This window comes from Vanacampus margaritifer, chromosome 5, assembly GCF_051991255.1.
Source record: "Vanacampus margaritifer isolate UIUO_Vmar chromosome 5, RoL_Vmar_1.0, whole genome shotgun sequence".
In the NCBI taxonomy this organism is placed as follows: domain Eukaryota; kingdom Metazoa; phylum Chordata; class Actinopteri; order Syngnathiformes; family Syngnathidae; genus Vanacampus; species Vanacampus margaritifer.
The window spans coordinates 13,229,339-13,253,087 of record NC_135436.1 but is presented as its reverse complement, the minus strand read 5'-3'; the positions used below and the strand labels follow the sequence as shown (position 1 = coordinate 13,253,087).

General features: G+C 41.0%; 1 protein-coding gene across 2 annotated transcripts; it reads right to left on the bottom strand.

Moving 5' to 3' along the window:
- Positions 1–437: 437 nt before the first annotated feature.
- mecom (MDS1 and EVI1 complex locus) lies at positions 438–22,786 on the bottom strand. Of its 2 annotated transcripts, none has more exons than XM_077565878.1 (14): positions 22,730–22,786; positions 22,518–22,629; positions 21,175–21,322; positions 20,860–21,037; positions 16,567–17,962; positions 15,443–15,530; positions 14,296–14,322; positions 9,944–10,110; positions 9,085–9,162; positions 7,437–7,606; positions 6,447–6,591; positions 3,881–4,126; positions 3,613–3,799; positions 438–2,209 (listed from the first exon to the last, which is right to left on the bottom strand). In XM_077565878.1, the coding sequence occupies exons 1-14, from the start codon at positions 22,770–22,772 to the stop codon at positions 2,075–2,077; spliced, it is 3,120 nt and encodes a 1,039-aa protein (XP_077422004.1). In that variant the 5' UTR covers positions 22,773–22,786; the 3' UTR covers positions 438–2,074. The 2 variants fall into 2 exon arrangements, with proteins under 2 accessions (XP_077422004.1, XP_077422005.1); XM_077565879.1 differs by having other exon boundaries at positions 15,443–15,533; positions 20,884–21,037.
- Between the last annotated feature and the right edge of the window lie 963 nt (positions 22,787–23,749).

Sequence of the window (23,749 nt, the reverse complement as noted above, 5' to 3'; positions counted from 1 at the left end):
GACGGGGAGGCCTGCTGCACGGGATGGGACTCTTATTGAGCGTTTGAGCGATGAGCCGGGTCATCACATCTACCCACCTCATCCATCATGCCCCACAAACAGATACAAATGAAGAGGACACATTCCTGCCTCCGCTCCCACTACCACATTCAAGCTCGGTCTGTAAGCCAATGCCCAGGGAAAGAAAAAAAAAGTAAGGAGCAGAGTTCAGGCTGTCGCTTGCTTTTGGAGGCCATGGGAGTGCCAGAAGAAAGCGCCAGGTGGTTCTCTGACCCGTGTGTAGAAAACCATGTTGGTGTCATAATCATGGCCATGGGAAGGGGGTTACATGGGGGTGCCGTGAGGGCGGTTACAATTGAATGAGTGAGTAAAATGAAGAATAAAGAAAGGAAGGAAGACGTGTCAATCCACATTGTAGTCCTTTATTTAGTTGCTCCTCCCACATTATTTGAATTGAAATGCATAACAGTTACATTGTAAAAAGCATGAAAATAAAAGTACCTCAACTCGCTGATTACTTTTTCAAATTGATTATAAACATGGTCAAAAACAAAAAAAGTGGTCCCTCAAAACGGGAGGATACATAAGAGCAGTCTGTTTTATTTATTTATTTTTTTTAAAGTTTGGCACTTTAACATGAACTGAACATCACACAAGCTTGCAGACAACTGTAGAAAATTTCAACACAAATCTTAGCAGACCAACCATGCGCTTATGAACAAATGATACCTGGGTTGTTTTGTCTTAATAAGTTTGTTCTATATAGTGTTTTTTTTCCTTATTTTATTCGTTTTTTTTTGTTTTTTACAATTGAATCATTAAATTGTCATAAAAAACCTAATCTAATCATCAACCAATTTCATTAAAATAATAAGAAGTGAGTTGTATGTTTAATACTATCTGGCACTCAAATGGAATCTACAAACCCCAACGAAGTCTGAGATGGGCCCGAAGAGGAATCTGCCATCACCCAGGCTTGGAGCAGTGCTATTCAGTAAACAAACTACAGTTTGCCATGAAATAAATACAATTATCAACATACAACAACAAACAACAACACCAACAACACCGACAACATCAACAACAAAAAAAAGAAATCAAACAAAATCATGATTGTCTAAATTAATGAAAGACAAGAATGGAATAGTTTACATCGAGCATTCGGGGTACTTAGTGGTATTGTTGGCTGACTAGCATGGATTCAATGGCGTGGAAAAAGACAGAACAACATTTAACTTCAGCACTGGCTACTTATCTCAGTAAAAACATTTGTTTTCTTTTCAACCACTAAAATGACAGTCTATTTATAACCTTTCACAGATAGCGGCAGGATGGAAGGCAGTACAGAATGGTCGGTAGACAATCGTGTACAGCGCAATGATTGTGCAGACACACCGTGAATACAGAGAGGGAACTGGCTTGATTTAGCTTTGCTATCGTTACTGGTTTTAGAACTTTTATGACACGCCGTTATTTGAACCAACGTTGTTACCACCCTTCATTACATCAAGTGCATTTTTTTTTCCTTTTTACAAGCAACTCATGTAGACCCCAGGGGTTTGAATTGCAATACAGTTTGAATATACGTTATGCCTTTCAAGACACGGTTCTGTTACAGTTAAACATACTTGCCTTTCAGACCCAAGCAAGTCCAAATATTCACCCTGCTTTGTGTGAACTGGGCAGTGAATGCAGTCTATCAAAGATACATCAGCACATCTTCCATGTCCACCAGCTGCCTTTGGTGTGCAAATGAAGAGAATAAATACCACTATTATTACTTTAGATTTATTATTTCCACCACAATCGCGCCATCCTGGTTGGTGCCGTACTAGGAAATCCATTTGAAGGTCTCAGAGGGATATTTTTCTCTCTAGAAGTTGAGGTTTTCTGGGCTGGGGTCTGCAAGGACCCTGTTTTTCTGTACAAGGCGCTACACTCAGCAGTCAGAAGGGCCATGATTCTGCTTAGCAGTCATTCCTAAGACATTGAGAGGAAGAGTGCCTCCGCAATGTGTTCCCAATTCCATGAGTCTGGGTATAGGGGGGGAGTAAAAGGTGAAAAGCGGGTGTCATCATACATGGCTGAGGGACTGGAGGGCACTGGATTCGGCAGCAGCCCGAGCCAGACTGTGCCACATGGAGGCCGGCGTGTGGGTGGCGGGGTGGAGAGAGTCCTTTTCAGCCAAAGACAGCATCATGGCGTATGCCTGGGAAAGGAAAGTGATGAGGACGTCATTTTAGTTGCCATACGCAGCACAAACAACTTTGAAAGGGATTGATATTTCTTGAAAGATATTTAAAAATGTTTAAACTGCAGTATTACTGTCATGAGAGCAGTGTCAAATACAGTACTTCAACTCCAGTTGACACTTTCACTTAGGGGTGTACTCACTTTTGTTGCCAGGGGCTTAGCTATTAATGGTTGTATTCGGAGAGAACAATAATGTACACTGTTACACTCTAAAACAGTTGGTTAAAAAATAACCAAAATTGGGTCAAAAGGGGACAAGCAACTTTTTGGGGGGTTATTCAATTAACCCAAAGAGTTGAGTCAAATAAATAACCCACAAACAACCCCCCCAAAATGGGTTGTTTTGTGGGTTATTAATTCAATTTGATCCAATCTTTTGGGTTGAAATGGCTCAAAAAGTTGTTTCAAATAATTTGTGATGCAATTCAATTGGGTTATTCAATTAACCCAAAAAGTTGGGTGAAATGAATAAACCACAAATACCCTAAACCCCCACCCAAATTGGGTCGCTTTGTGGGTTATTAATTTAATTTGACCCAATGTTTTGAGTTTAATAACTCAAATTATAATAAACAATTTCTGGGTTGTTTTGTCAGTTATTCATTTTACCCTGTCCAAAAGTTTGGTCGGTCCTTTCTTGACCCAATTCGGGTTGTTTTTGACCCAATTGTTTTCAGAGCGAGTGTAAGCTGTACACTGACTAATTTTCATTGTGTCAAAGTGTCATTTCTGAATGTTGTCCCTGGAAAATATACTGTACATCTCTATCCTGGCTGCACAGTTCAATGCGACTGAAGTGATAATAAATTGAGATCCACAACGAAAGCAAAATGGCAAGTACACTGGAATGTCTGTTGTCTTTGCATGAAATAAGCACACCTCAAGTATATGACACAATCTCCCTCTGCATATTCGTCACTACATCAGCTATTGGTCAGTGATGTTAATAATGCGTAAGCTATAACTATAATTAACTTGAATAATTAGATATTTACACCCTTAAAATTGCTGGGTAAAAATAACCCAATATTGGTTTAAATAAAAGAGAAAAGGATTGACCCATAACTTGGGTCAATTTTATGGGTTATTTTGTACAAAAAAGTTGGGTCACATTGACCCAAGTAGCAGGTTTGTCCAATTTTTGGGGTTATTTTTGGGTTATTTTTAACACAGCAGTTTTAAGGGTGTAACAGTCAGGTTTGTTAAAACGTTACTTAAAATTGCCTGTATGACCCTGGAAATACTTATTCTATTTTCCATGGGCCAAAATGCCTTCCAAATAAATGAGAGTTTGAATAGAGAATACAATACAGTATGTAAATTAGCGGTTCCTTAAATGTGCTTACAAAATGTCATTACCTGGGACTTCGATTTCCGAAAGAGGGGCTGTTTGACGGCATCATTCAGCGAAGCCGGGGCAAATGATAGGTTATCTTCGTCCCCTTCCCCATCACTCAACTCGCTCTCCTCAAGCTTGTGGATGTCTGAAAAGTGACGGATCTGATCCAAGGCAGGGTAGCCACTCGGCTCTTCTTCGTCCTTATACCTGAAAACCCCCAAAACATATCTTTATGTCAGTAGTTGAAATTAAAATACCGACAGCATTAAGTTAAGATATCTGATTAACCTCTTTGGAGAGATTTTACAGCTCTGGCTCAAGTCATTTGTCCGACTGAAGTCCACTCCATCTTGTATGACGTCATTACTAATGTTGCTCGGGAGCTTCTCCTCTTGGGGTTCATTCCGGATGTTGCTGGGTTCTTCCCCATCTTCATCAGCAGCAAGCTCCTCTGCTTCCTCGTCTTCCAAGTCGTGTGACCCATGCCTGGCCATGAGCAGAGTCTTTTCTTCTTCAAATGGGTCACCATTGACACTGCAGACCAAGAACACACCACATTTGTGTATTGAAGTTATCCAAAATTATACACTCATTCTAAAAACAGTTGGGCCAAAAATAACCTTGGGTTATTCATTTAACCCAAAAAGTTGGGTCAATGAATAACCCACAAAACAAGCCTCTAACCCCTCCCCAAATTAAAACAACCCCCAAGATTTGATTATTTTCTGGGTTATTCATTTAGCCCCAATTTTTGGGTTACTAAGCCCAACTTTCTGGGTTAAATGAATAACCCAAAAGGTCAAATCCAATGAATAACCCAGAAAACTACTTTTTGGGTTATGCAGCCCACTTTTTGGAGTTAAATGAATAATCCACAAAACAAATGTTTTGTACAAAACAACACCAAAAATTTTGTTATGTTGTACAAACACTTCCGAAATTAAAAAAACAAAAATGGGGTTGTTTTTTGGGTTATTCAGTTAGGCCAACTTAAACCAAAAAGATGGGTCAAATGAATAACCGACACATGTTGGATTGTTTTTGTGAATCATTCATTTGACCCAACTTTTTGTGTTATTTATTTCACCGAAAAGTTGGGTCAAATGAATAACCCAAATGGAAAAATGCTTCGTAGAAATCAACCCCCCAAATTGGGTTGGTTTGTACCATCCCCCTTAACCAACAAAAAAAAAACGCGCCCCCTTCCCCAGCTGTGTTGTTTTGTACAAAGCTATACCGAAAATTGGGTTTTGTGGGTTATTCATTTAGCCCAACTTTTTGAGATAAATGAATAACCCAAAAAGTTGGGTCTGTCCCTATTGACCCAATTTGGGTTGTTATTGTTTTTTTTTTTTACCTTACTGTTTTAGAGTGCATTAGCTGATGTTTTCAAGCTATAAGATTTTTGTGTGTTTTTAGAATGTTCTTACAACATTCCTCTGCCTCTGTATGTGCTAAAACAATGGCTAGTAGCCCGTTAGACAAAGTGGCGAAGCAGGACATGGCAGCTGGGACGGACCAAAGCCGGAATCTCGTTTGTCATCGAGGTTGCAGGGCCCCTCTGGGCACAGCAGCACCAACTTCATCATTGCAGCACTTAAATGGAGTGCTCAGCCTCTCTTCTTGTTTATCTTCACTACTATCTAGTAATCATCTAATAGGCAAAATATTTAGCTGACAGCCCCATTTGGAAGTTGAATTATGAGTGCACTGCCAAGCGGTCCATTCTGCTCTCCCTGTGGAGTGAAAGAGAACCAGCTATCCAAACTGCCAGAGTCTTATTTTTTCCTTCAGTCTCAGTGCCACAGGAAACCACTATTTGCTAAATCACCTGGAACCACATTCAGACTGATTCACTAATTACACTCAGAGATGTCTTTCGCCAGATACTTAAAATCTTGCACAAAGAACTCTAGGAGAAAGAGAAGTGTAGATAGGAAAGTAACACACATCATCACATAATTACTGTATACGATACCTGATTCGATGGACTACAGTTACTTCAAGTGTGTGCAGAAATAGAAGATGTGTATCATCTTTTGTACTTTATCAGATGTTGATACTGCATCGTGTTTTAGAGCGAGCGTCAACTGGGACGGAGTGCGTTTGAGTCTGACGAGGTGGTATTTGTGCCGTGTTGAGCCCACACGGCTCAGAATAGTGACTCCTGAAGAGCCAGCGAGAGCTCTGTGATTAAGAAAACAGATTCGCTAATTATGCTTTCAAACGTGGTAATTTGCTGAGGCTAAAGTATCTATCAGAAGCAGTCAGGAGCGCACCATTTTGAAAGGAAACACAGGCCGACCTTGTGACCCCACCCCCTCTACCCTCTTCCTGCAGGCAGACATGTTGGTTCCAGATGTGGCCGGCCAACTGCTTGGCTCCCCCTTCGAGCTTCTCTTCCCATTCTCCTGAGGCTGCTGCGCCTGCTCCTGCTCTTGGAGGACCAATCATGGAGCATTCTACGAGATCTCTATCGGGCCGTACAATCGGGTCTGTGATCACGCCGACGTGAGGCGCGTGAAAACAAACTCTGAGAGCCGAGCAGATTGCACAACTGCTATCTGACCTGATCGCAGCTCCAAGAATGTATTTGCATAATGCACAGACGAACTTGCATGCACCGAGACATCACCTGATTTAATGCGTGAAAGAGCTGTGATCTCCTTAAATGTTGACACACATGATTGCTCTCTCAACAGTTGGCAATTACTAAGATGGTTTGGAGTGATAGCAAAATACAAGTCTAAGACAGACAGACCGCTATTGACCAATATTTTACATCAAGCCGTTTCGCCCAGATGTAAAATAAATGCAGAAAGTAGAGTTGAGAAAGTGTAGTATCGATATCTACCCTTCTTCAGAGGGGTCCGGTGATGTTTGGCTTTGGCCTGTGTTGCCGATGAAATTTCTTATTTCGTTAAAGTAAGAGTCTTCTTTGTCATCCAATATGGCGCTGCTACCATCTAGTTCCGACTGTGGAGAAGACATTGCAGTGCCTGTGCAAAGAAACAAGGGGGACACATTTTTCAGTATTATGTTCTGGTATGTGGAGGACCAAAACTGCCTAAATTAAAAAAATTGGCTAAATAAATAAATGAAAAAAAGTGAAAATAAAAACGGTTATAAAAAAATATAGTTAAAAAATTAAATACAAAAACTATATAAATGGAAATAAAAACAACTATATATATATATATATATATATATATATATATATATATATAAGAATAAATAAATAAATAGAATAAAATATCTATCAATAAATAAAAATGCTCTGCTCTCACATTTATTTATTTCATGCTGCAGAAATGCAAAATGTTATTCAAATGAGGGGATGGCCCTAAGTGTGTCTTGGACATGACTGGAACTGGGTGACAGGATATCTTTTCCTTCACTCCAGAATTACGTTAGTTCTGTTTATACGGTCCCCAGCCTTTAAAACTGTTTTTCATTCCAGATAATAAATTTGCAATGTATATGCATGTATAATTGTATATACAGTATTGTTTATATGTAGCTCACAAATGTCCAAAGTCAATCCTATAGTAGCATTTGGGGAAAATATGTGCATCAACTTTGTGATGCTTATAATAATAATAATATGTTTGTTGTCTTTCAGTGTGCTAATTGTTGACTGTGTGGGATTCTGATCAATCAGGTCAAGTCATTGAGTCCATCACATCCATAAGCTACGTTAGTGATGAACTCAAGAGCCAGATGGCAATTTATTGTAAATGATTTTGGCTTTGAGCATTATTTTGCAGCATGAGCAAATTGTGTAGGGACTCTTTAGCACGGTCGCCTTCAAGTTCTCATTTGAAATGAGAGATTTGCTTCATACCTGACAGGTTCCCATTCTCGTGCTTCTTGAGGTGACGATCCAGGTTGGTTTGCTGACCAAAGCATCGATCACACAAATGGCACTTAAAAGGCTTCTCTTTGTTGTGGATGTTGCGAATATGCCGTTGCAGGTTGGAGGAGATGCTGAAGGACCGGTCGCAGTATTTACATCTGTGGGATAAAAACTAATTGCATGACTTTGGAACTCTTTGGTTTGTTCTGTGGGAATCATAACTGCATCTCTGATGCAGAACACACAATACAGTCCCACAGATCCAGACATGATGGAGCAGCTTGTTTAAGGTGAAAGAGAATTGCCTCTCATCTCCAGCCAGCTCAATAAAATTGCATTCTTCTCTCACTCAATAAGCACGCAACAGATTGTGTTCTATCCCAGCAAAATTAGTCGTTCTTGCCAAGTTTCTTCATGCAAAATTATACGAGAAGATTACATCTTTTCTTCTGCTGGAATTAACTTTGCTCGATTGGCTGTCCCTCAGGACCCCCATGGTTATCACCATCACAAATTACAATAAACAGCGATGATGTTTAATGGAATGCCAGTGTGTGGAGTGGAGGCTATCAGGCTGGGTCAGTCATGACCCGGGCCAGTCTTTTTCGCTCCCCTGTGGTCAAAAGGCCTCCTACAAGCTTCGGGCCAACATTCCTCCATCTAAGTGACTACAAAGCTCTGTTCTGGCTAGGGATTACTCATTATATTAACGAGGTAAAGGTATTTTTGTAAACAGCAATTTTGCTCTGTTTTTGGTAGAGATGTTGAATGTAATGTTTGTAGGAAAAGAGAGATTCTCCTGGTGAGACATTCAGCCCAAAAACTTGAAAGCTCTCTCGGTAGATCGTTCACACAATAGTTCCCTCTTGATTTTCTTCCTGAAAAATATTGTCACCTGGGTGATAGCACAGCGTTTTTTTTTTTAACCCTGGAGAACCCACGGGGTCAAATTTGGCCCCTATAAATTCTGCTACTCAAATAACAAATACCTTTTTTTTTTTTTTACAAATTTAACTTCAAAAGTCCAGAGTGCCACTTCTGACCCCTGCATGGGGCCATCTAGTGGATGAATATTGCACTTACATGAGCCAGAGTGGTGGTGACAAGATTGCTGGCAACATGCTGTTTTGTTGAGCTGGAAATCAATCCAAAGAAAACCATCTTCTCAGCAAACCAACAGATGGTAAAATTGTGTTTTTTTTGTTAGTCTATTTCATATCATGTTGCAGAATGCCTAGGAGTATGTTTTATATATATATTTTTGATAAATTAACAACTCTGAGCTAGTTTAAAAAAAAGGGTTAAAATTAAAAAAAACATATATTTTGATGTTCAGTGAACTTATAGCAGTCATTTAATGTACAATTCATAATTTTCCAAAGAAGAAAAGGGTTCTTGGGTTCTCCAGGGTTAAGATGCAAATTATTTAGCAGTATCACAATTGCACAAGGAGTTTTGAAGTGTGAGAAAATATTTGGATACATCTGCAAGAAACTGGGAAAAAAAATTTAAGTAGTAAGTAGTCTACTTGCATTGGGACCAAGGATAGCAGTGGCCAGCCAGATCCTGGGCTTCAGTGGCATCACACACAACTAAATAATTAATATACAGTAAATGAAGTCACAAAGAGTCTTACCGATAAGGTTGCTCTCCTGTGTGAGTCCTAAGGTGGCGCGTCAAGTTGGCAGAACGTGGGAAGATTTTTCCGCAGTATCTATTCAAGATATATGTAATGTCAGCAGTGTTTTCAAAGTTCTTGAAAAAAACAACACCATAATTTTCCTTGAAGTAAAAACTGTAGAAAAAAAGTAACTTAAGAAACTAATATAGAAAACTAAATTGTTGAAATGTAAATCAAAATGTTGATTTTAAAATCTGTGCTTTGGAGGTTTGTGTAGGAGAAAAATGACAATTAAGTTGCAGAACTTCAGTTTCTTCATGAGCGTAAACCTCCTGAATCTTGAACAACAATATTGATAACACGGGGGATCACAATTTTTGTTGAGGTATGACAGCTGATTTAAACTGAATTTTGGGTGCAGATTCCAAAACTGATCTCCGTTTTCTCTGTAATGTCAAGTTTTTCAGAGATAGGACCACCCTCCATCCACTTTCTTAACCGCTTATCCTCACAAGGGTTGCGGGCATGCTGGAGCCTATCCCAGTTGTCAATGGGCGGTAGGTGGGGGTCACCCTAAACTGGGCCAATTGCAGGGCACACGATGAAAAAACACAATTTCTTCAAAAAAGAAGAAAAATAGATGTATGTATGTAAATAAAACACTAAGATGTAATAGTTACAAGCTTTAAAAACAACCAACTCTTCTTACTACAGTCTTACTATAGCTAATCAGTGGAATTTTTTATAAACGGAGGGTGTAACTGTGGAGAAATAACCTGACGTGCTAGAAAATGAGCATGCAATTAGCATAAAGATCTACTCAACAGAATTATTTTTTCAGATTGTTCCCCAGTGTAATAAATGCTGTAGTTACCTGCAAGTATAGCGCTCTTTGCCCTTGCGTAGCAGCGTCTCCGGAAGCGTTGAGGGTGGAGCTCTGAAGTCAAACATGGACGGGACAGAGCGCAGCAGGTCACCCGAGTCTGGCTTCAAGGAGCCAAACGTTTCCAGCTTCTCGGCCATGTTCTCAATAGCTGACATCTGAAGGGAGGCAACAGGAAGATGTGATTTTAAAACTACACAGTAAATTCTGTAGAGTAAATTTGACTCTATTTAGAGTGGGACCAAATAGACTCAGTTTTAGAGTAATATTTACACTTGGAAGAGAGTAAAATAAAGAATTGGGAAAAAAAAGAAATAAAAGTGCCTCAAGGGTGGAGGAACTAACTCACGACCTTCAGCTTGGGAGACAGCTAATCTACGCCCTGAGCCACACAGCTCTTGCTTTCTATTAGTATATCGTTTGTGTCAGCTGCAGCTGATTCAATTATTCCATGGACTCTCGTTGTCTTTGGTCTCCTGGGCTACGTTCACACTGCAGGTCTTGATGCTTAATTTTTTGTGAAATCCGATTTTTTTGAGCAAGCGTTCACATTACCTATTAATTGCGACCCCAGTCTGTAAACGTTATGTGTCCCCAAAGTGGCCCGCATGCACAGAAGAAGATCTAGGGCCACATATGAAAGCGACCCAGGTCAGATATGAAAAAATCGGAGTTGAGCCGTTCAGACTGGCATAAAAAAGTCAGATACAGGTCGCATTTGGGCAAAAAAATCCAATCTGGGTTGCATTTGCCTGAAGTGTGAATGTAGCTTTGGAGATGAACAAACAGTAGGAGTGGCGTAGCTCGGGTGCTAGTGTGGCAGTCTCCCAATCTGAAGGTTGTGAGTTTGTTCATCAACCCTTGAGTGACTTGTATTTATTTTTTTCTTCAATTTTTTTTATGTTAATCTCTTCCTAGTGTAAATCTTAGTCTACTCTGGGTCTATTTGGTCCCACTCTAAATAGAGTCAAATTTACTCTGGAGTCAAATTTATTCTATAGAATTTATTGTGTGAAAACTACAGTAAATGCCATTGGACGAAAGAGGCTAGCATCGATCTGATCAGCCTGAAAATTTCAAAGCAATGGACAAAATGTTGGTATAAAAATACTTCGAAAAAATTGCCAAAACCAAACGTGCATATTTGTTTATTTTTATAAATAAGGCACTCTGAGAATGTGAGCAGCAATTTCACAGCCTACATTTGAATTCCTGACATGTTCTGAGGAAGTTTTTAGTTGCTTCACACAACTTTCTCTCACACAACACCTAAACACAGACACAAGGAAAGAATTAACGACCGCAGCCAATCTGCTAATGAAGTTGAACAGTTGCTTTCATCAGATATCCTCGGAAGAATTATGCCTTCTCGTCTGCTCTGTATGTGGATATATGGACAAGAAACTATTTGCTGCGAGGTGGTCATAGTTGATTAATTGCCACCTATGTGTGTGAAAATAGATGTATGTGTGTGAGAGAGAAGAATGCATTTGTAATGCATGTGAGGGAGCGCAGTGTGTGCGCGCTTTCAGGCATGCACGTTGTACGCGAGTGTGATTGTACGTGCCAAGTGTGTATCTGTGTGTTGTCAGATCCATGTCTGAGTGTGTTTGTGTTTGTGTGTGGAGTGATTCATGTCCACTGCTGGGCAGTAAACCATTCTGTGCACAATGCGGGCAGACAGCACATTCGTCAATATGAAAGATGTTGACATTGCTGATCAAGGGCCAGACATGGGTAATAATGATATCGCTGTGCTGAAAGGGGCGGAGTGGGGGAGGAGCAGGGATGCAAGGGGAGTGAAGGGGGAGGCAGCGGGGTGGTGGTCCCAGTAGAGCACCGGGCCTGACAGGCCATCCCACACACACACAGACACGTACATACACACACATCCCTTCGTTTCCAAGGGGGCCACGAACATTTGCATTATTTTGTGCGTATTGAATTTTCAGCTTGTTCTTATTTCATCAAGGCAACAAATCAGTGGTGATTCGGGTCCTCTACGGGAGCACTGCTTCGACTCTGACATTCCATCTCCTGTTTTCAGCCCCTGTCCCACTCAGGCTGCGCGCCAAGATGGAGTAAATGGCGAGCAGAGAGGTGAAGAGGTTCTGAGAGGAAGCACGATGAAGGGCAAGATGATAGGTGAGATAGGAAAAAGAGTGATGGAGTGATAAAAGTAAAAAAAAAAAAAAAACAATAGAAAGAAAGACTCAAGTTTGAGAGAAACTAATGAATGAGTACATGGAGCCATGTGTTGTAAGCAAGTGATTAGGGCTGAGTGTAAAGTCCCTGACACGTTGGGCATTCTCACTGTGAGAGGATGTGGCTTGTCAAGTATGTTCCATTTTTAATTCAGATCGTCATTGTGATTGCAGCTTGCAAGAGTGTTGCAACTGCTCTTCATCATAAAAAATCTGAAAAAAATATTTTAAAAAATATGTTCGAAAAACTTTGTGATCCGATCCGATCCTACACTTCTGCCAACTACTACAATAACTATTAAATTAGTCAATAATAAATTATTAATAATAATTAACAGCATAATCTTCATATAAGCGTACTTACAGTATACTTACGGAAGTGTGGAACTGCCGATGTGGAGTTTGCAAATATGTTTGAACGTACTTGTCGGTTAAACGCTAAAAACTCTATAATGTCACAAGGTATTGGCTTGCACAAGCACAAGAAAAGAAAAAAAAGCTATTTTTTTACATGATATCAATACGTTTGAAAATTAAGTTAGTAAACACTGTTTCTTCATGATTTATAATTTAATAAATTATTATCTCTGCTATGCATGATTTCCGTTCCACATTTTTCCCCCATAAGCCATGGGCTATGCAATGCCATGCATGGCATTACGTGAAAAAATGCTAAGTTTTAGCATTTAGCCTACAAATAGTTTTGAATGTATTTTTTTTCCCCTTTTTTGAACATATTTCCAATTACATTTAAACATATTTGCAATTCAAAAATGTTTAATCTACATTGGCAATTCCACGCTTCCGCAGACAAATACATCCATCCATTTCCTGAACTGCTTATATTATATTATATAATATTATATTATATTATATTATATTATATTATATTATATTATATTATATTATATTATATTATATTATATTATATTACTACTTATTTAAATTTCATTGAATCAAACCAAACTTGTAATATATAAGCCTTGTTCTGTAAGGATATATGAAAAGTTAAAAAACATTAATCGCAGATTTCATTTGAATGATTGATGTGCACCCTTCATGGATTAGGTTGATTAAGTCTATTTGACTATGTCACAGTGCCTTGTGTGTGAAATGTTTAAGCTACTTAATGTCAAGAAGAGACCAGACTGTTCTCTGAGGTAATTTTCCCAAAGTCATACACTCTACTCTTTTGTATAGCAGAGCCCTTTACACGTACATTTGAACACACACAGACACACACCTCATGAAAATCCCTTTTCATTCGCCCCGAGGCAGTGTGTAAGCATTTGTGAACTTGCTTGTTGCTGTAGTGTCGCAGTGGGACCAGCGGTTGATTGGCTATCTTCAGAAGTCAGTGATGCTGCGAGGGCCTAATTAGTGAGATGCATTCTCAATTGTTGATCTTTATCAGCAACCAGATGTTTGGCGAGAGGAACTAGTTCAACCCTCGACCCCCTCGCGCCATGGGAGTGTCCCAAAGAGACTGTTACCCTTGGACACATGTAAAGTAGCCCCGACTAAACAACTACCTTCACTACGCTGTCCACTGCCCCCCTCCTCCCATGCTCATTTGCAATAGATGTACTTCATTATCTGTATAAGCAAACATACTATATGCTCAAAAGTGGTTGGTTTGGGTGTAGCACTGTTGGAAATTCCCACTCTTGCCTTTAATTTGTATCAGACCAGGACTTGATCAAGATACCAAAAATGTAAACAAATTAAAAAGAATTAAATCAGGGGAAAAACCCCAAAAATTGAACTGCTGCATCAGTCTTGTGTACGCTAGATGTAGTTTTTAAATTTGAAAACTAGCTGGGCTGCAAATTACAATATGATATAGTGGCACAAAATGTTACATTTATAACACATCTGATGTTGACGATAAGAAAGAAAAACAATTACACTACAAAGCTGGCTGAATTATGAGGTGGCTTGCATCCTCCTACATCATTATCATCATCATCATCATTATTATTATTATTATTATTATTATTATTATCATACAGTGATTATCACATTGCCTGTGACTGTGCTATGCTATATGCTATGGCTTTAAAAACTACAAAAACAACAAAACATTCTTACACTGTTCATACATCACTGTGATAAAAAAACAAACAAATAATAACTCACCCAAGTGCCCTGATCTGGCAAACGAAACTGAAAGGAGAAAGATAAAAATAAAAAAAAGTCAGAAAGTGGCAACAATCAATATGTTTAGCGATACATGGGTCAAAGAAAAGTGATTTGAGACATTAAACTTTAAAGGAGCAATAAGCTGCCTAACTACAAAGTTATAGTGGCGGAATTATAAGTGTCTCCCATAGTTACTAACACTTCCCTGTGCTCTATAAAAACATTATAATAGCAGCCAGTATGCAATATGAGCCCATAGTGCTTTGTAATAAAATATCCTGTCAGGAATTAAAAAGCTGAATCACACAAAGGTTTAAAAAAAAAAAAAAAAAAGTTATAGTCTTTCAGATTTTCTCAGTTTGCCTTGATATATGGCCGAGCCATGAGTCAGGTGACTGAACGCAAACCTACTCAAAAGTATACAGAAGGGCCCCTTGCCTGGTCTGACTTGGACCCTAGTCTGGGGTTTCTGGGAATGATTTGTGTGTCCAGACATCATAAAGTCAACCTAAGCACTCTGTTAGTGTTTCTACTGATAGGACACCTCATTAAGGCATGTGGGACGACCATGTGGTCGTTGCAGGCTGGCCCTTTGCAACAGTCTGGACAGAGGACATAAATCAGCCAAATGAAACAGCCTGTAAAAACCAGACCTGAAATGGCCAGAAAAGAGGGAACAGAATCATATGCCTGAGAAAGTGCTGTTTTCACTTTCCTACGCCGTTCTCACCCACAAAAGAGACTGATTAAATGAATGTAGTTCAAAATACTCACACACATTGGAAAGTAGTAGTCAAGGCTCTAAGCACGTCAAAGTATTCCTTTTTTTTTTTTTTTTTGCAAAAACATACATGAAATAAATGTATACATATTTTCATTAGCTAAACATAAACTTTATGTTTAGCTAAGGTCCAGAGATGGGAAAATCCAGGACCAGAAAAGTAGAAACCCTGCCACAACTTGGCTTTAACCACAGGTGTTTGTAATCAACTGGCAGATTAACGATCTTGTTTGAGTCTAGTTGCATGGTTTAGTAGAAGCACCTGTGGCTAAAGCCAAATTGTGACAGGCTTGTCACTTTCTGGACCTGGATTTGCCATCTATGTAAGTACATCTCCATGTTGATAGCACAGTCAGAACATACCTGAGGATGGAAGAGGAAGCCTGGAGTTGGCCGCATGTACTTGTCTTTCAGCGTCTCAAACGGATCACTCATTCTCCTCTTCTCAACCCTGCTAATAGTAGATTTCTATTAGCTCTTAACACAAATACGGATTTTGAAAGTTGCAATAAAAAAAGAAACAACTGAAGTACGCTAACTGCAGCCTGCTGCTGTTCATTTGTGACATCACATTTATTAAGTGGAAATGTACAGTAATTATGCGGAGCAAGAACTGTTTACGCTACGTGTTACGTGTGTGATATCACTTTGTACCCAGAGCTGGGCACTTCTGTTAATCGTCATTTCCCGTCATTGACGCAAGTAGTCTAAAAAAAGATGAGCATCATCAATGACAGGAATTGTCCAGCTATGAGTATGGATGGATGGTATTGATAAAGTTGTAGTCAAGACTTTTAGAGGCCGAGACCAAGACAAGACTTTTGGAGGTTGAAACAGAGACAAGACCAAGACTGTACAGTATATGTCAATGAATATCCGAAAAGACCATAGGCGTCTTTTTCCATTACATTTGCAACAAAAACAAATTCTGCTACGCTATTTTTGAAAAAGTATAGTGAAGCAAATCTAGGGTGCATAGCCATGCTGGTGACACCGGGAAGACAGCAAAGCACCTGCATTCTGCGTTTCTCAGTGATCACAGTAGTACTGGTCTGGTCTCGGCTGGTCTTGATAAAAAAAAATCCAGAGGACGTACTATCCGAGACTGAGACTTGTCTACCAAATAAAAATGCCTTAAATTCTGGGATGAGACTGAGACCCTTAAAAAGTGGTCTTTAGAACGGTCCTGAGATCAGGACTGATCTCAAGAATTACAACATTCGCTAGTGAATGATTATTTTTGATAACTTTAACAGATTTGTAAAATGGATGTATGGATGGATGACAACTAGCAAACAATTAAGGGTATACACTGCCTACTGCCCATAGACAGCTGGAATAGGCTGCAGCATGCCCACAACCCTCATGAGGTTAAGCAATTTGAAAAATGGATGGAAAATGTAAAGGTTGTCCTGTGCCAAACTGAATCAAACCATGGTTCTTGCTGGGAACGTGTCTTGTGACAAAACCACTGGGAATAACAATACCTGTAGATGGGATCCATGAAGAAAGGAGTCGGCCTGGCATGTTGTAACGAGGAGTCAGGCTTTGGAGTTTCTATGACTGCCTTCTCATTTTGATGACCATCGTTCAATTTTTTCCCTTCTTCTCTGTCACTGCATCCACGCCCCCTGGAGCCTAGGCTGAGGTCCAAAGGCTGATCCTGCCCGAAAAATTGGGAGGCTTCTACTTTGGAAGGCTCCAACGCGGTAGACTTCTCCTCCTTTCGTTTGGTGGTAAGGTCAAATGGCGACTCTGATGACGATTTGCTCTGAGCCTTTTTGCGATCGTCTGCCTGTGAGTGTGACTCACCCTTCAGCACTTGAGATCTGCCATCTCTGTCTTGAACAGAGTAAACTGGTGGAGAGAAAGTTGTGAAGAAAGGTAAAGGGAACATGGAGGGATAGGGCAGTGACCCGACTTTTTTGTCCTGCAGGCCAGCTAGGCCTGTAGAGCCAAAATACTTCTCAGCTATGGAGGCAATGGCCTTAATAGAGTCATTCACAGCCCCTGTCACAGCTGTGTGCTCGTCCAATGAGGAAGGGGTAAGGGAAGGTCCGGCAATGTTTTTATCGGCACCGCTGCTGGTCAGGCTCAGACTTTGGGGGCTTCCGTCATTAACCTTCCTTTTTAGGCTTTTGCCATTTTCCCGCATAGTACCCCTATCTCTCTCACTGTCCATATCACTTTCCAGCTCAGAGCTTGACATACTCTCTAGATCGCTTCCACTGGGTGTGCTGACTTCATCCAGATCACTGCTTTCAGATTGGTCACTTTGCTTGTTGCGTTGCTTCGTAGAGGACAATGAGATCTGAGTGTGGAGGTCTGAAACTGTGATTTGACTTTCAGGTCCTCTGTTGTCCTTTCGAAGTGCTTTAAGGAGCTCTCTGGACTCCTGAGCTCCAGGGCTAGGAGGCAACAGTGGATTCCTACTTATCTCTGCACCAGGCCCAGCAACGACAGCGTGAGCTGGTTGCCTAACTGAGGAAGAAGTGGCTGGAATCAGTGGTGGACGGTGGTAGATTCCAGAAGGGAAAAGGCCAGGGAAGCTGAATGGGAAGGCCGGTGCAGCAGGGAACGTAAGCCCACTATGATGGCGGCTAGCTCCAAAGTAATCAGCCAACCCAGCGCTGCTGTGGCCAATCGCCAAAGCTGATTTGTCCAAACCCGGGGCACCATGGAGTGGCATACTTTGAGCAAACATTCCTCCTGTCGTGAAATGGTTCTTTCCCTCACAGAAGCGTCGGTGCTTGTTCAGGGAGGAGGTGGTGCTGAACATCTGCCCGCAGTCTTTGCACTTGATCTGCGTTCTGCAGTCGGCATGCATGCGTTTGTGACGGCACAAGTTTGAGAACTGCGTGTAGGACTTGTGGCATACCTCACCTGCAGGGGCACAGAGAAGTAAACAGAGGGTCTCAGAGTGTGCTAAGGAGATACACAAAGTACTTAGAAAAACATCACACAATCACATCTGCTTAACATGTGATGCAGAGGAAATGCAGTGTTCCCATCAATAATATGACAATGGTTTGCCATCAAAATGAGGAGGTGAGGCGTGTCCAGATCCTGGTATTGTCATAGGATGACAGTGTGAGTCAGTTGTTGCCACTCATCAGCTGCACATCAAACTACGTTCCCAGGCATCCCAAGCCTCATTGTGTCCCAGGGATTCCATAAACAATTACATATACACACACGTGCGCTCATACATCAACACAACACAGACAAACTTAAGTCACAGAGAAGGACACACAAAGGAATGCAAGTGCACTGACGTGCACAAACACACACGCACGCACACACACACACACACACACACACACACACACGCACACACACACACACACACACACACACACACACACACATTCTTAGGCGTATGAAGTACAATGGCTCTATTTTAAGTTTGTGAAGGAAGCAAAGTTGAATGAATCCTATCCTGCAGTCTGGTTCCCAGGACAGGTCCCACGTCCTATACTGCCCCCCACCCCTCTTGCCCACCCTGAGTCTCTCCCATCACCCCTTCAGCTCCCTTGCCTTGTCCCCAAGCTGGGTCCCTGTCATCCTGTGCTGGGTAACCTTCCCACAGTCAACTCAAGTGCTTGTGTGACTCTGTCTGACCCTGGGAGATGTACAGTGACAATAACCAACACGGAGACACTATCTTGTTTATTATTAGTCCGTCAACAATATTTACTACCTACCGTACTGTTTACTGAAATTCACATCAGGGTCTGGACAAAATATTTGGTGTAATCTTTGTTGCAATAGTTGAGTGGAAAGTCATTGGTGGAAGTTTTATTTGCCACCGTTTTATGACAAGTATCCTACAGACCAACAATATATTGATATCAGAATGCAATTAGATTTTAGAACGGGAATGACACCTTGATGTCTAATAATTAGCCCCATTTGGAATTTTAGTGCATATTCTACCTTGAGAGAATCCTACTAAACATGTATTCATGTGAAACTGCAATCTAATAGCAAAACACGCAAAACAAATATAAACTTTGTTAAAGTTAAAGTTGAAGTACCATTGATTGTCACACCCAACTAAGAGGGGCGAAATTTGTTTTCCGTATTTGACCCATCCCCTGAGGGAGCAGTGAGCAGCGGCAGGGGCCACGCTCGGGAATCATTTTGTGATTTAACCCCCCAATTCCAACCCCTTAATGCTGAATCTCAAGCAGGAAGCCAAATGGGTCCCAATTTTATAGCCTTTGGTATGACAGGGATTGAACCCACAATCTCCCAGTCTCAGGGCAGACACTCTACCACAAGGCCACTGAGCTGGTCATATTTCGTTCAGATCCAAGATTTATACAGTATATCCCTGCTGATTCACAAATCATTTGCAAATTCACCTACTCACCATTTTTTTCTGTAGAACATCACCACAACTATTTGCTGATAAACGCACCTATGTGCGTATTTTTGCACTTTTTCTATAATGCCCTAAGACTCCATCCAAAGGTTAGGCTCCTCTTTATGTGCTATGTTAGTGGAGGGGTTAGTGGAGCTAGCTGGTAGCTGGTTGGTTTGACAGATAGCAGAAACGTAATGGAACCTTCCAATAGAGGCCTGACAAGTAAGTGAGGCTCAGAGAAAGCAGGTGGTTAACTTCTCAAGATCATGCAAAGAAAGGTCCGGTATTGACAGTGGTGGAAGTTGACAGCTGATCATCTGGTGGCGCCTAGTTGCTCAACGTAAGGTGCAGTAAGTGCCGAACTAAAGATAAAGAGTAGTTTGCCATATTAAAAAATGCATAAATAAAACAGAGTACCTAAATTATGTGTCATTGACTCAAAACCTAATAAAAAGCCTGACAGGAAAGTACAAATTGCACCATGTAGCAATTCCGATAATCTTTTCCAATATCAAAATAATCTATAAACTATTTATTTTTAAGGGCAACGTTTTAAATGAGTTTGAAATGATAATGATGTTTTAGAGTATATGTAGGATTTAAACTCATAGACAAATATTAACATTTGTAAAGGGGCTTGTTTGTTATTCATGACATTTTCCTATCACAAAAGAATCTTGGTCCCTAACCGGGCGAATAGTAAGGGTTCACTGTACGTACAATGCATGCATAGACAAAAGAAAAGATTTGACACACACGGCTTTTCCCAGCATGGTTTCACACAACCATTAGTTGTATTTAGATCAACATATTTTCGGTTGATTACAGCAAATGGGCTCAAGCACTAAGACAGCAGTGCATGTGGTTGCTATTTGTGAGAAATGGTGCGGAGGGGATAGAGGGGGGGAGTGAAGGAAGGGTCTGCAGTGGAGAACAATTCATCCTAGCTTGTGTATATAGTATGTATATTAATATTCTTCATTGAAAAGGAGAGCAGAATCTGCTGTATGGACTGCTTTTCACATGCTGGCATGTGGCGGGTCAGGGAAAAGAAGAAAAGGTTGAAGGTCATAATGCTTTAGGGAAAAGAGAGTGTGAAAGGTTAAAATGTGTCTTGCTGGGGTATGCAAGAGGGGAAAAGTGTGTGGCTATGTCAGAGTAGGTCACTTGGATTTGACCAAGTGGAAGTGGCTCCAATTACATGCCAGTTAAATAATCATCAGCATATTTGCGTGCCTGTGTTTGCTGTCCACTCTTAAATGATGTCACGGCTCTTAACATCCCCTTCTCTATTTACTTTGGAACATTACATGTTTGAAGCTGAGTACAAGCTGAAAATGCATAAAACACGTTTTCTAATCACACAAGCATGTTATTTTTGTTATTATTATAATGTACTGAGGAAACTTACATAGGTAGGGTCTTAGTGACTTACACATGAAGGGCTTGACACTGCTGTGGATGTGCTTATGCTGCTTTAGGCCCGAAGACGTTGCAAACGTCTTGCCACAGTCAGAGCAGGCGTGGGCCCGCGCCCCGACGTGCTGCGAGCGGATGTGCCTCTGCAGGTTACTAGGGTCTGTGAACACCTGCTGGGGGAAGGAACCACAGGGACGCATAGGGGGTGTTACTATCGACCAAAGACACACAAACAAGTAGACCTAGAATACAAAGCAAACAGCGCTTTTAAGCATCACACTTTTCCCCCCAAAAGTCATTACTTTACCTTTGAGCAGTTTTCACATTCATGGTGCTTGCCACTGTCATGTGACATCTGATGTCGGATCAGGTTCGATTTCCAGTTGAAGGCCTTGGGACATTGGTCACACTTGTATTCTCTCTCCTCAGAGTGGGACAGAGTGTGAGCCTCCAGGCTGCACGAAGCACAGATAACAACAGAACAATAAGAAAGAGAGAGAAAAAAAATCTCTTAAAAACCTCTCTAAACAAAATCACTCAGGGTGCCATTGAAATATGTCACTGTGAGTCAATCTGAGTGGATGCTTAGCGAGTGCTATGATCTTCCAGTGCAATACAATTACTGTTACAAAAGTAGTCAAAAACATTGAAACCATGTTTGGACTCAGTTATCAGAGGTGGCAAATCCAGGTCCAGAAAGTAAAATCCCCGCCACAGTTTGGCTTTAACCATTGATGCTAGCTAGCTCCCTAGCAGGCAAACGAGCACAATGGGAGCTGGCTAGTGAGCTAATATCCCACAGTTTGGCTTTAGCCCGAGGTGCTAGCTAGCTAGCTAGCTCCCTAGCAGGTAAACAAGCACCATGGGAGCTGGCTAGTGAGTTAACATCCCACAGTTAAGCTTTAGCCCCAGGTGCTAGCTAGCTAGCTCCCTAGCAGGTAAGCAAGCACCATGGGAGCTAGCTAGGGAGCTAACTAGCTAGCACCTGGGGCTAAAGCCAAACTGTGACAGGGTTTTTACTTTCTGGTACTGGATTTGCCACCTCTGTCCGTGATTGAACTAAATAATAGCGTGCTTGGTGAGACAAAAGGCTTCTATACACCAATCCGACATCGGGTGTTGGGAAGTGGCCTTCTGATTGATGCGCAAAGCACTCACTCTGATTGGCTGTTAACTAGCGAATCAGCACAAGAACATGAAGGAATGAACGCGGATAAACTCTGAGCAATAGAATGCCTTTGTTAAAGGGTAGGTCGATCGAGTGATGAAAGCCAAACTATGGCAAGACATGGAACCGCAACTAGATATACCAGGTAGGATTTATAATAATACTCGATACTCTGTAAAGAGCCTGAGGGTGTGCTTCGCGGCGGACTACATCGTAAATGAGAACAATAGCAGTATGCATTGAGTATGTTTTTATAGCACACCCCTGTAAAAAGTTTTCCGATTGCCTTTTTCTAACGTTGACGTATAGTGACTAGTGCCGCCGATGGTGTGGAGGGGTATTACTTCTCACGCATGCACAGAAGGTACTTAATAGTCTGCGTAGGCTGATGTTGGATTGGCGCCTTTAGCCGCATACTTTGTTACATCTGACTGTTAGCAAAGGCAGCACCGACTCTGTTCAACCAGTAAACAAAAAGTCACCTTTGCATATCCGGGAAGACCTGATCACACTCTTTACACTCATGAAAATCATGAGACATGTGGATGGGCCGCAGGTCTTGAGGTTCCTGGGCATTGATGTCACTGTCCTCTCCTAGACACACAAGACAAGTTCAATCTAAAAATCACAGCCCGGTAAAATATCACAAGGAAGTATGGACACCGAAAGAAGAGCACAAGGAACCAATCCAAACCTGCATCAAGGAAGGAGGAGGGGGGCATCCCACACTGCTGCATCTGGTGGTCCAGCAGTTGGCTGCGGGACTCAAAGTGCTGGTCACAGTCCTCACAGCGGTACTGCCTCTCCTCTGCAAAGTGAGAGGGGAGAACATTGTTGGAATAAAGTTGTCCCAATGAGCAACATCATGTAGTGCGTGTGTGTGTGTGAGTATGATGCAGACCGTGAATATCAGGAGCCATGGAAGTATCACATGAATACTCTTCTGCTTTCATGAAAAGTAGAAGCTCCTCACCGGGGAAAATATCTCGAGTGGCTTTGTAGAAGATCTGAAATACATAAACAAACACATGACGAATACAATATGTCACAGCTCAGTACAGACAACAACATATTTTCTCAGACAGGTGTTCATCAACACATGAGGCAGACACACCCACAACATGAAATGAGTCATGTACAATAACTCATTTTGTGTTTTTTTTTTCCACGAAAATCAACTCTAACAAAATCTTAATACAATTAAGCTACTGTTTGTCAGTATAAGAGCCGATGTACGTGCAACTGAGCCATGCCATCTAGTGGCAAATGATGATATTACAACTTACAACTACAGTCAATGCATATTCACATTTCAGCACCAGCAAATTCGCATTTTCACTGTTTGAAGTTTTTTTTTCTTTTTCTTTTTCAATATATATATTTATTCTGTGGTTCCCACCACCACCATTTACTAACAGCCTTTCGGGAAAAAATGTAAATTGGATGTTTATCAGCATTTTTTAAAGAATTTTTTGGGCTGCCAGACTGACTGTTGCTTCTTTTGTATGCTCTCATTTTGTACGTGTGCATTTGATTGTTTTTACAATTCAATTAATGGCTGAAAGTGCATCAGCAACTATGACTCGCCTTTTTTCCTCTGGATGAGCAGCTCGTTAATTAATAAAACACAAAGGAAAAAATTCGACCAGGTGACTGACTCCTTGTAACTTGAAAAACTTGTAAGCTGAGGCACTAAATTAAGATACCACTGTAT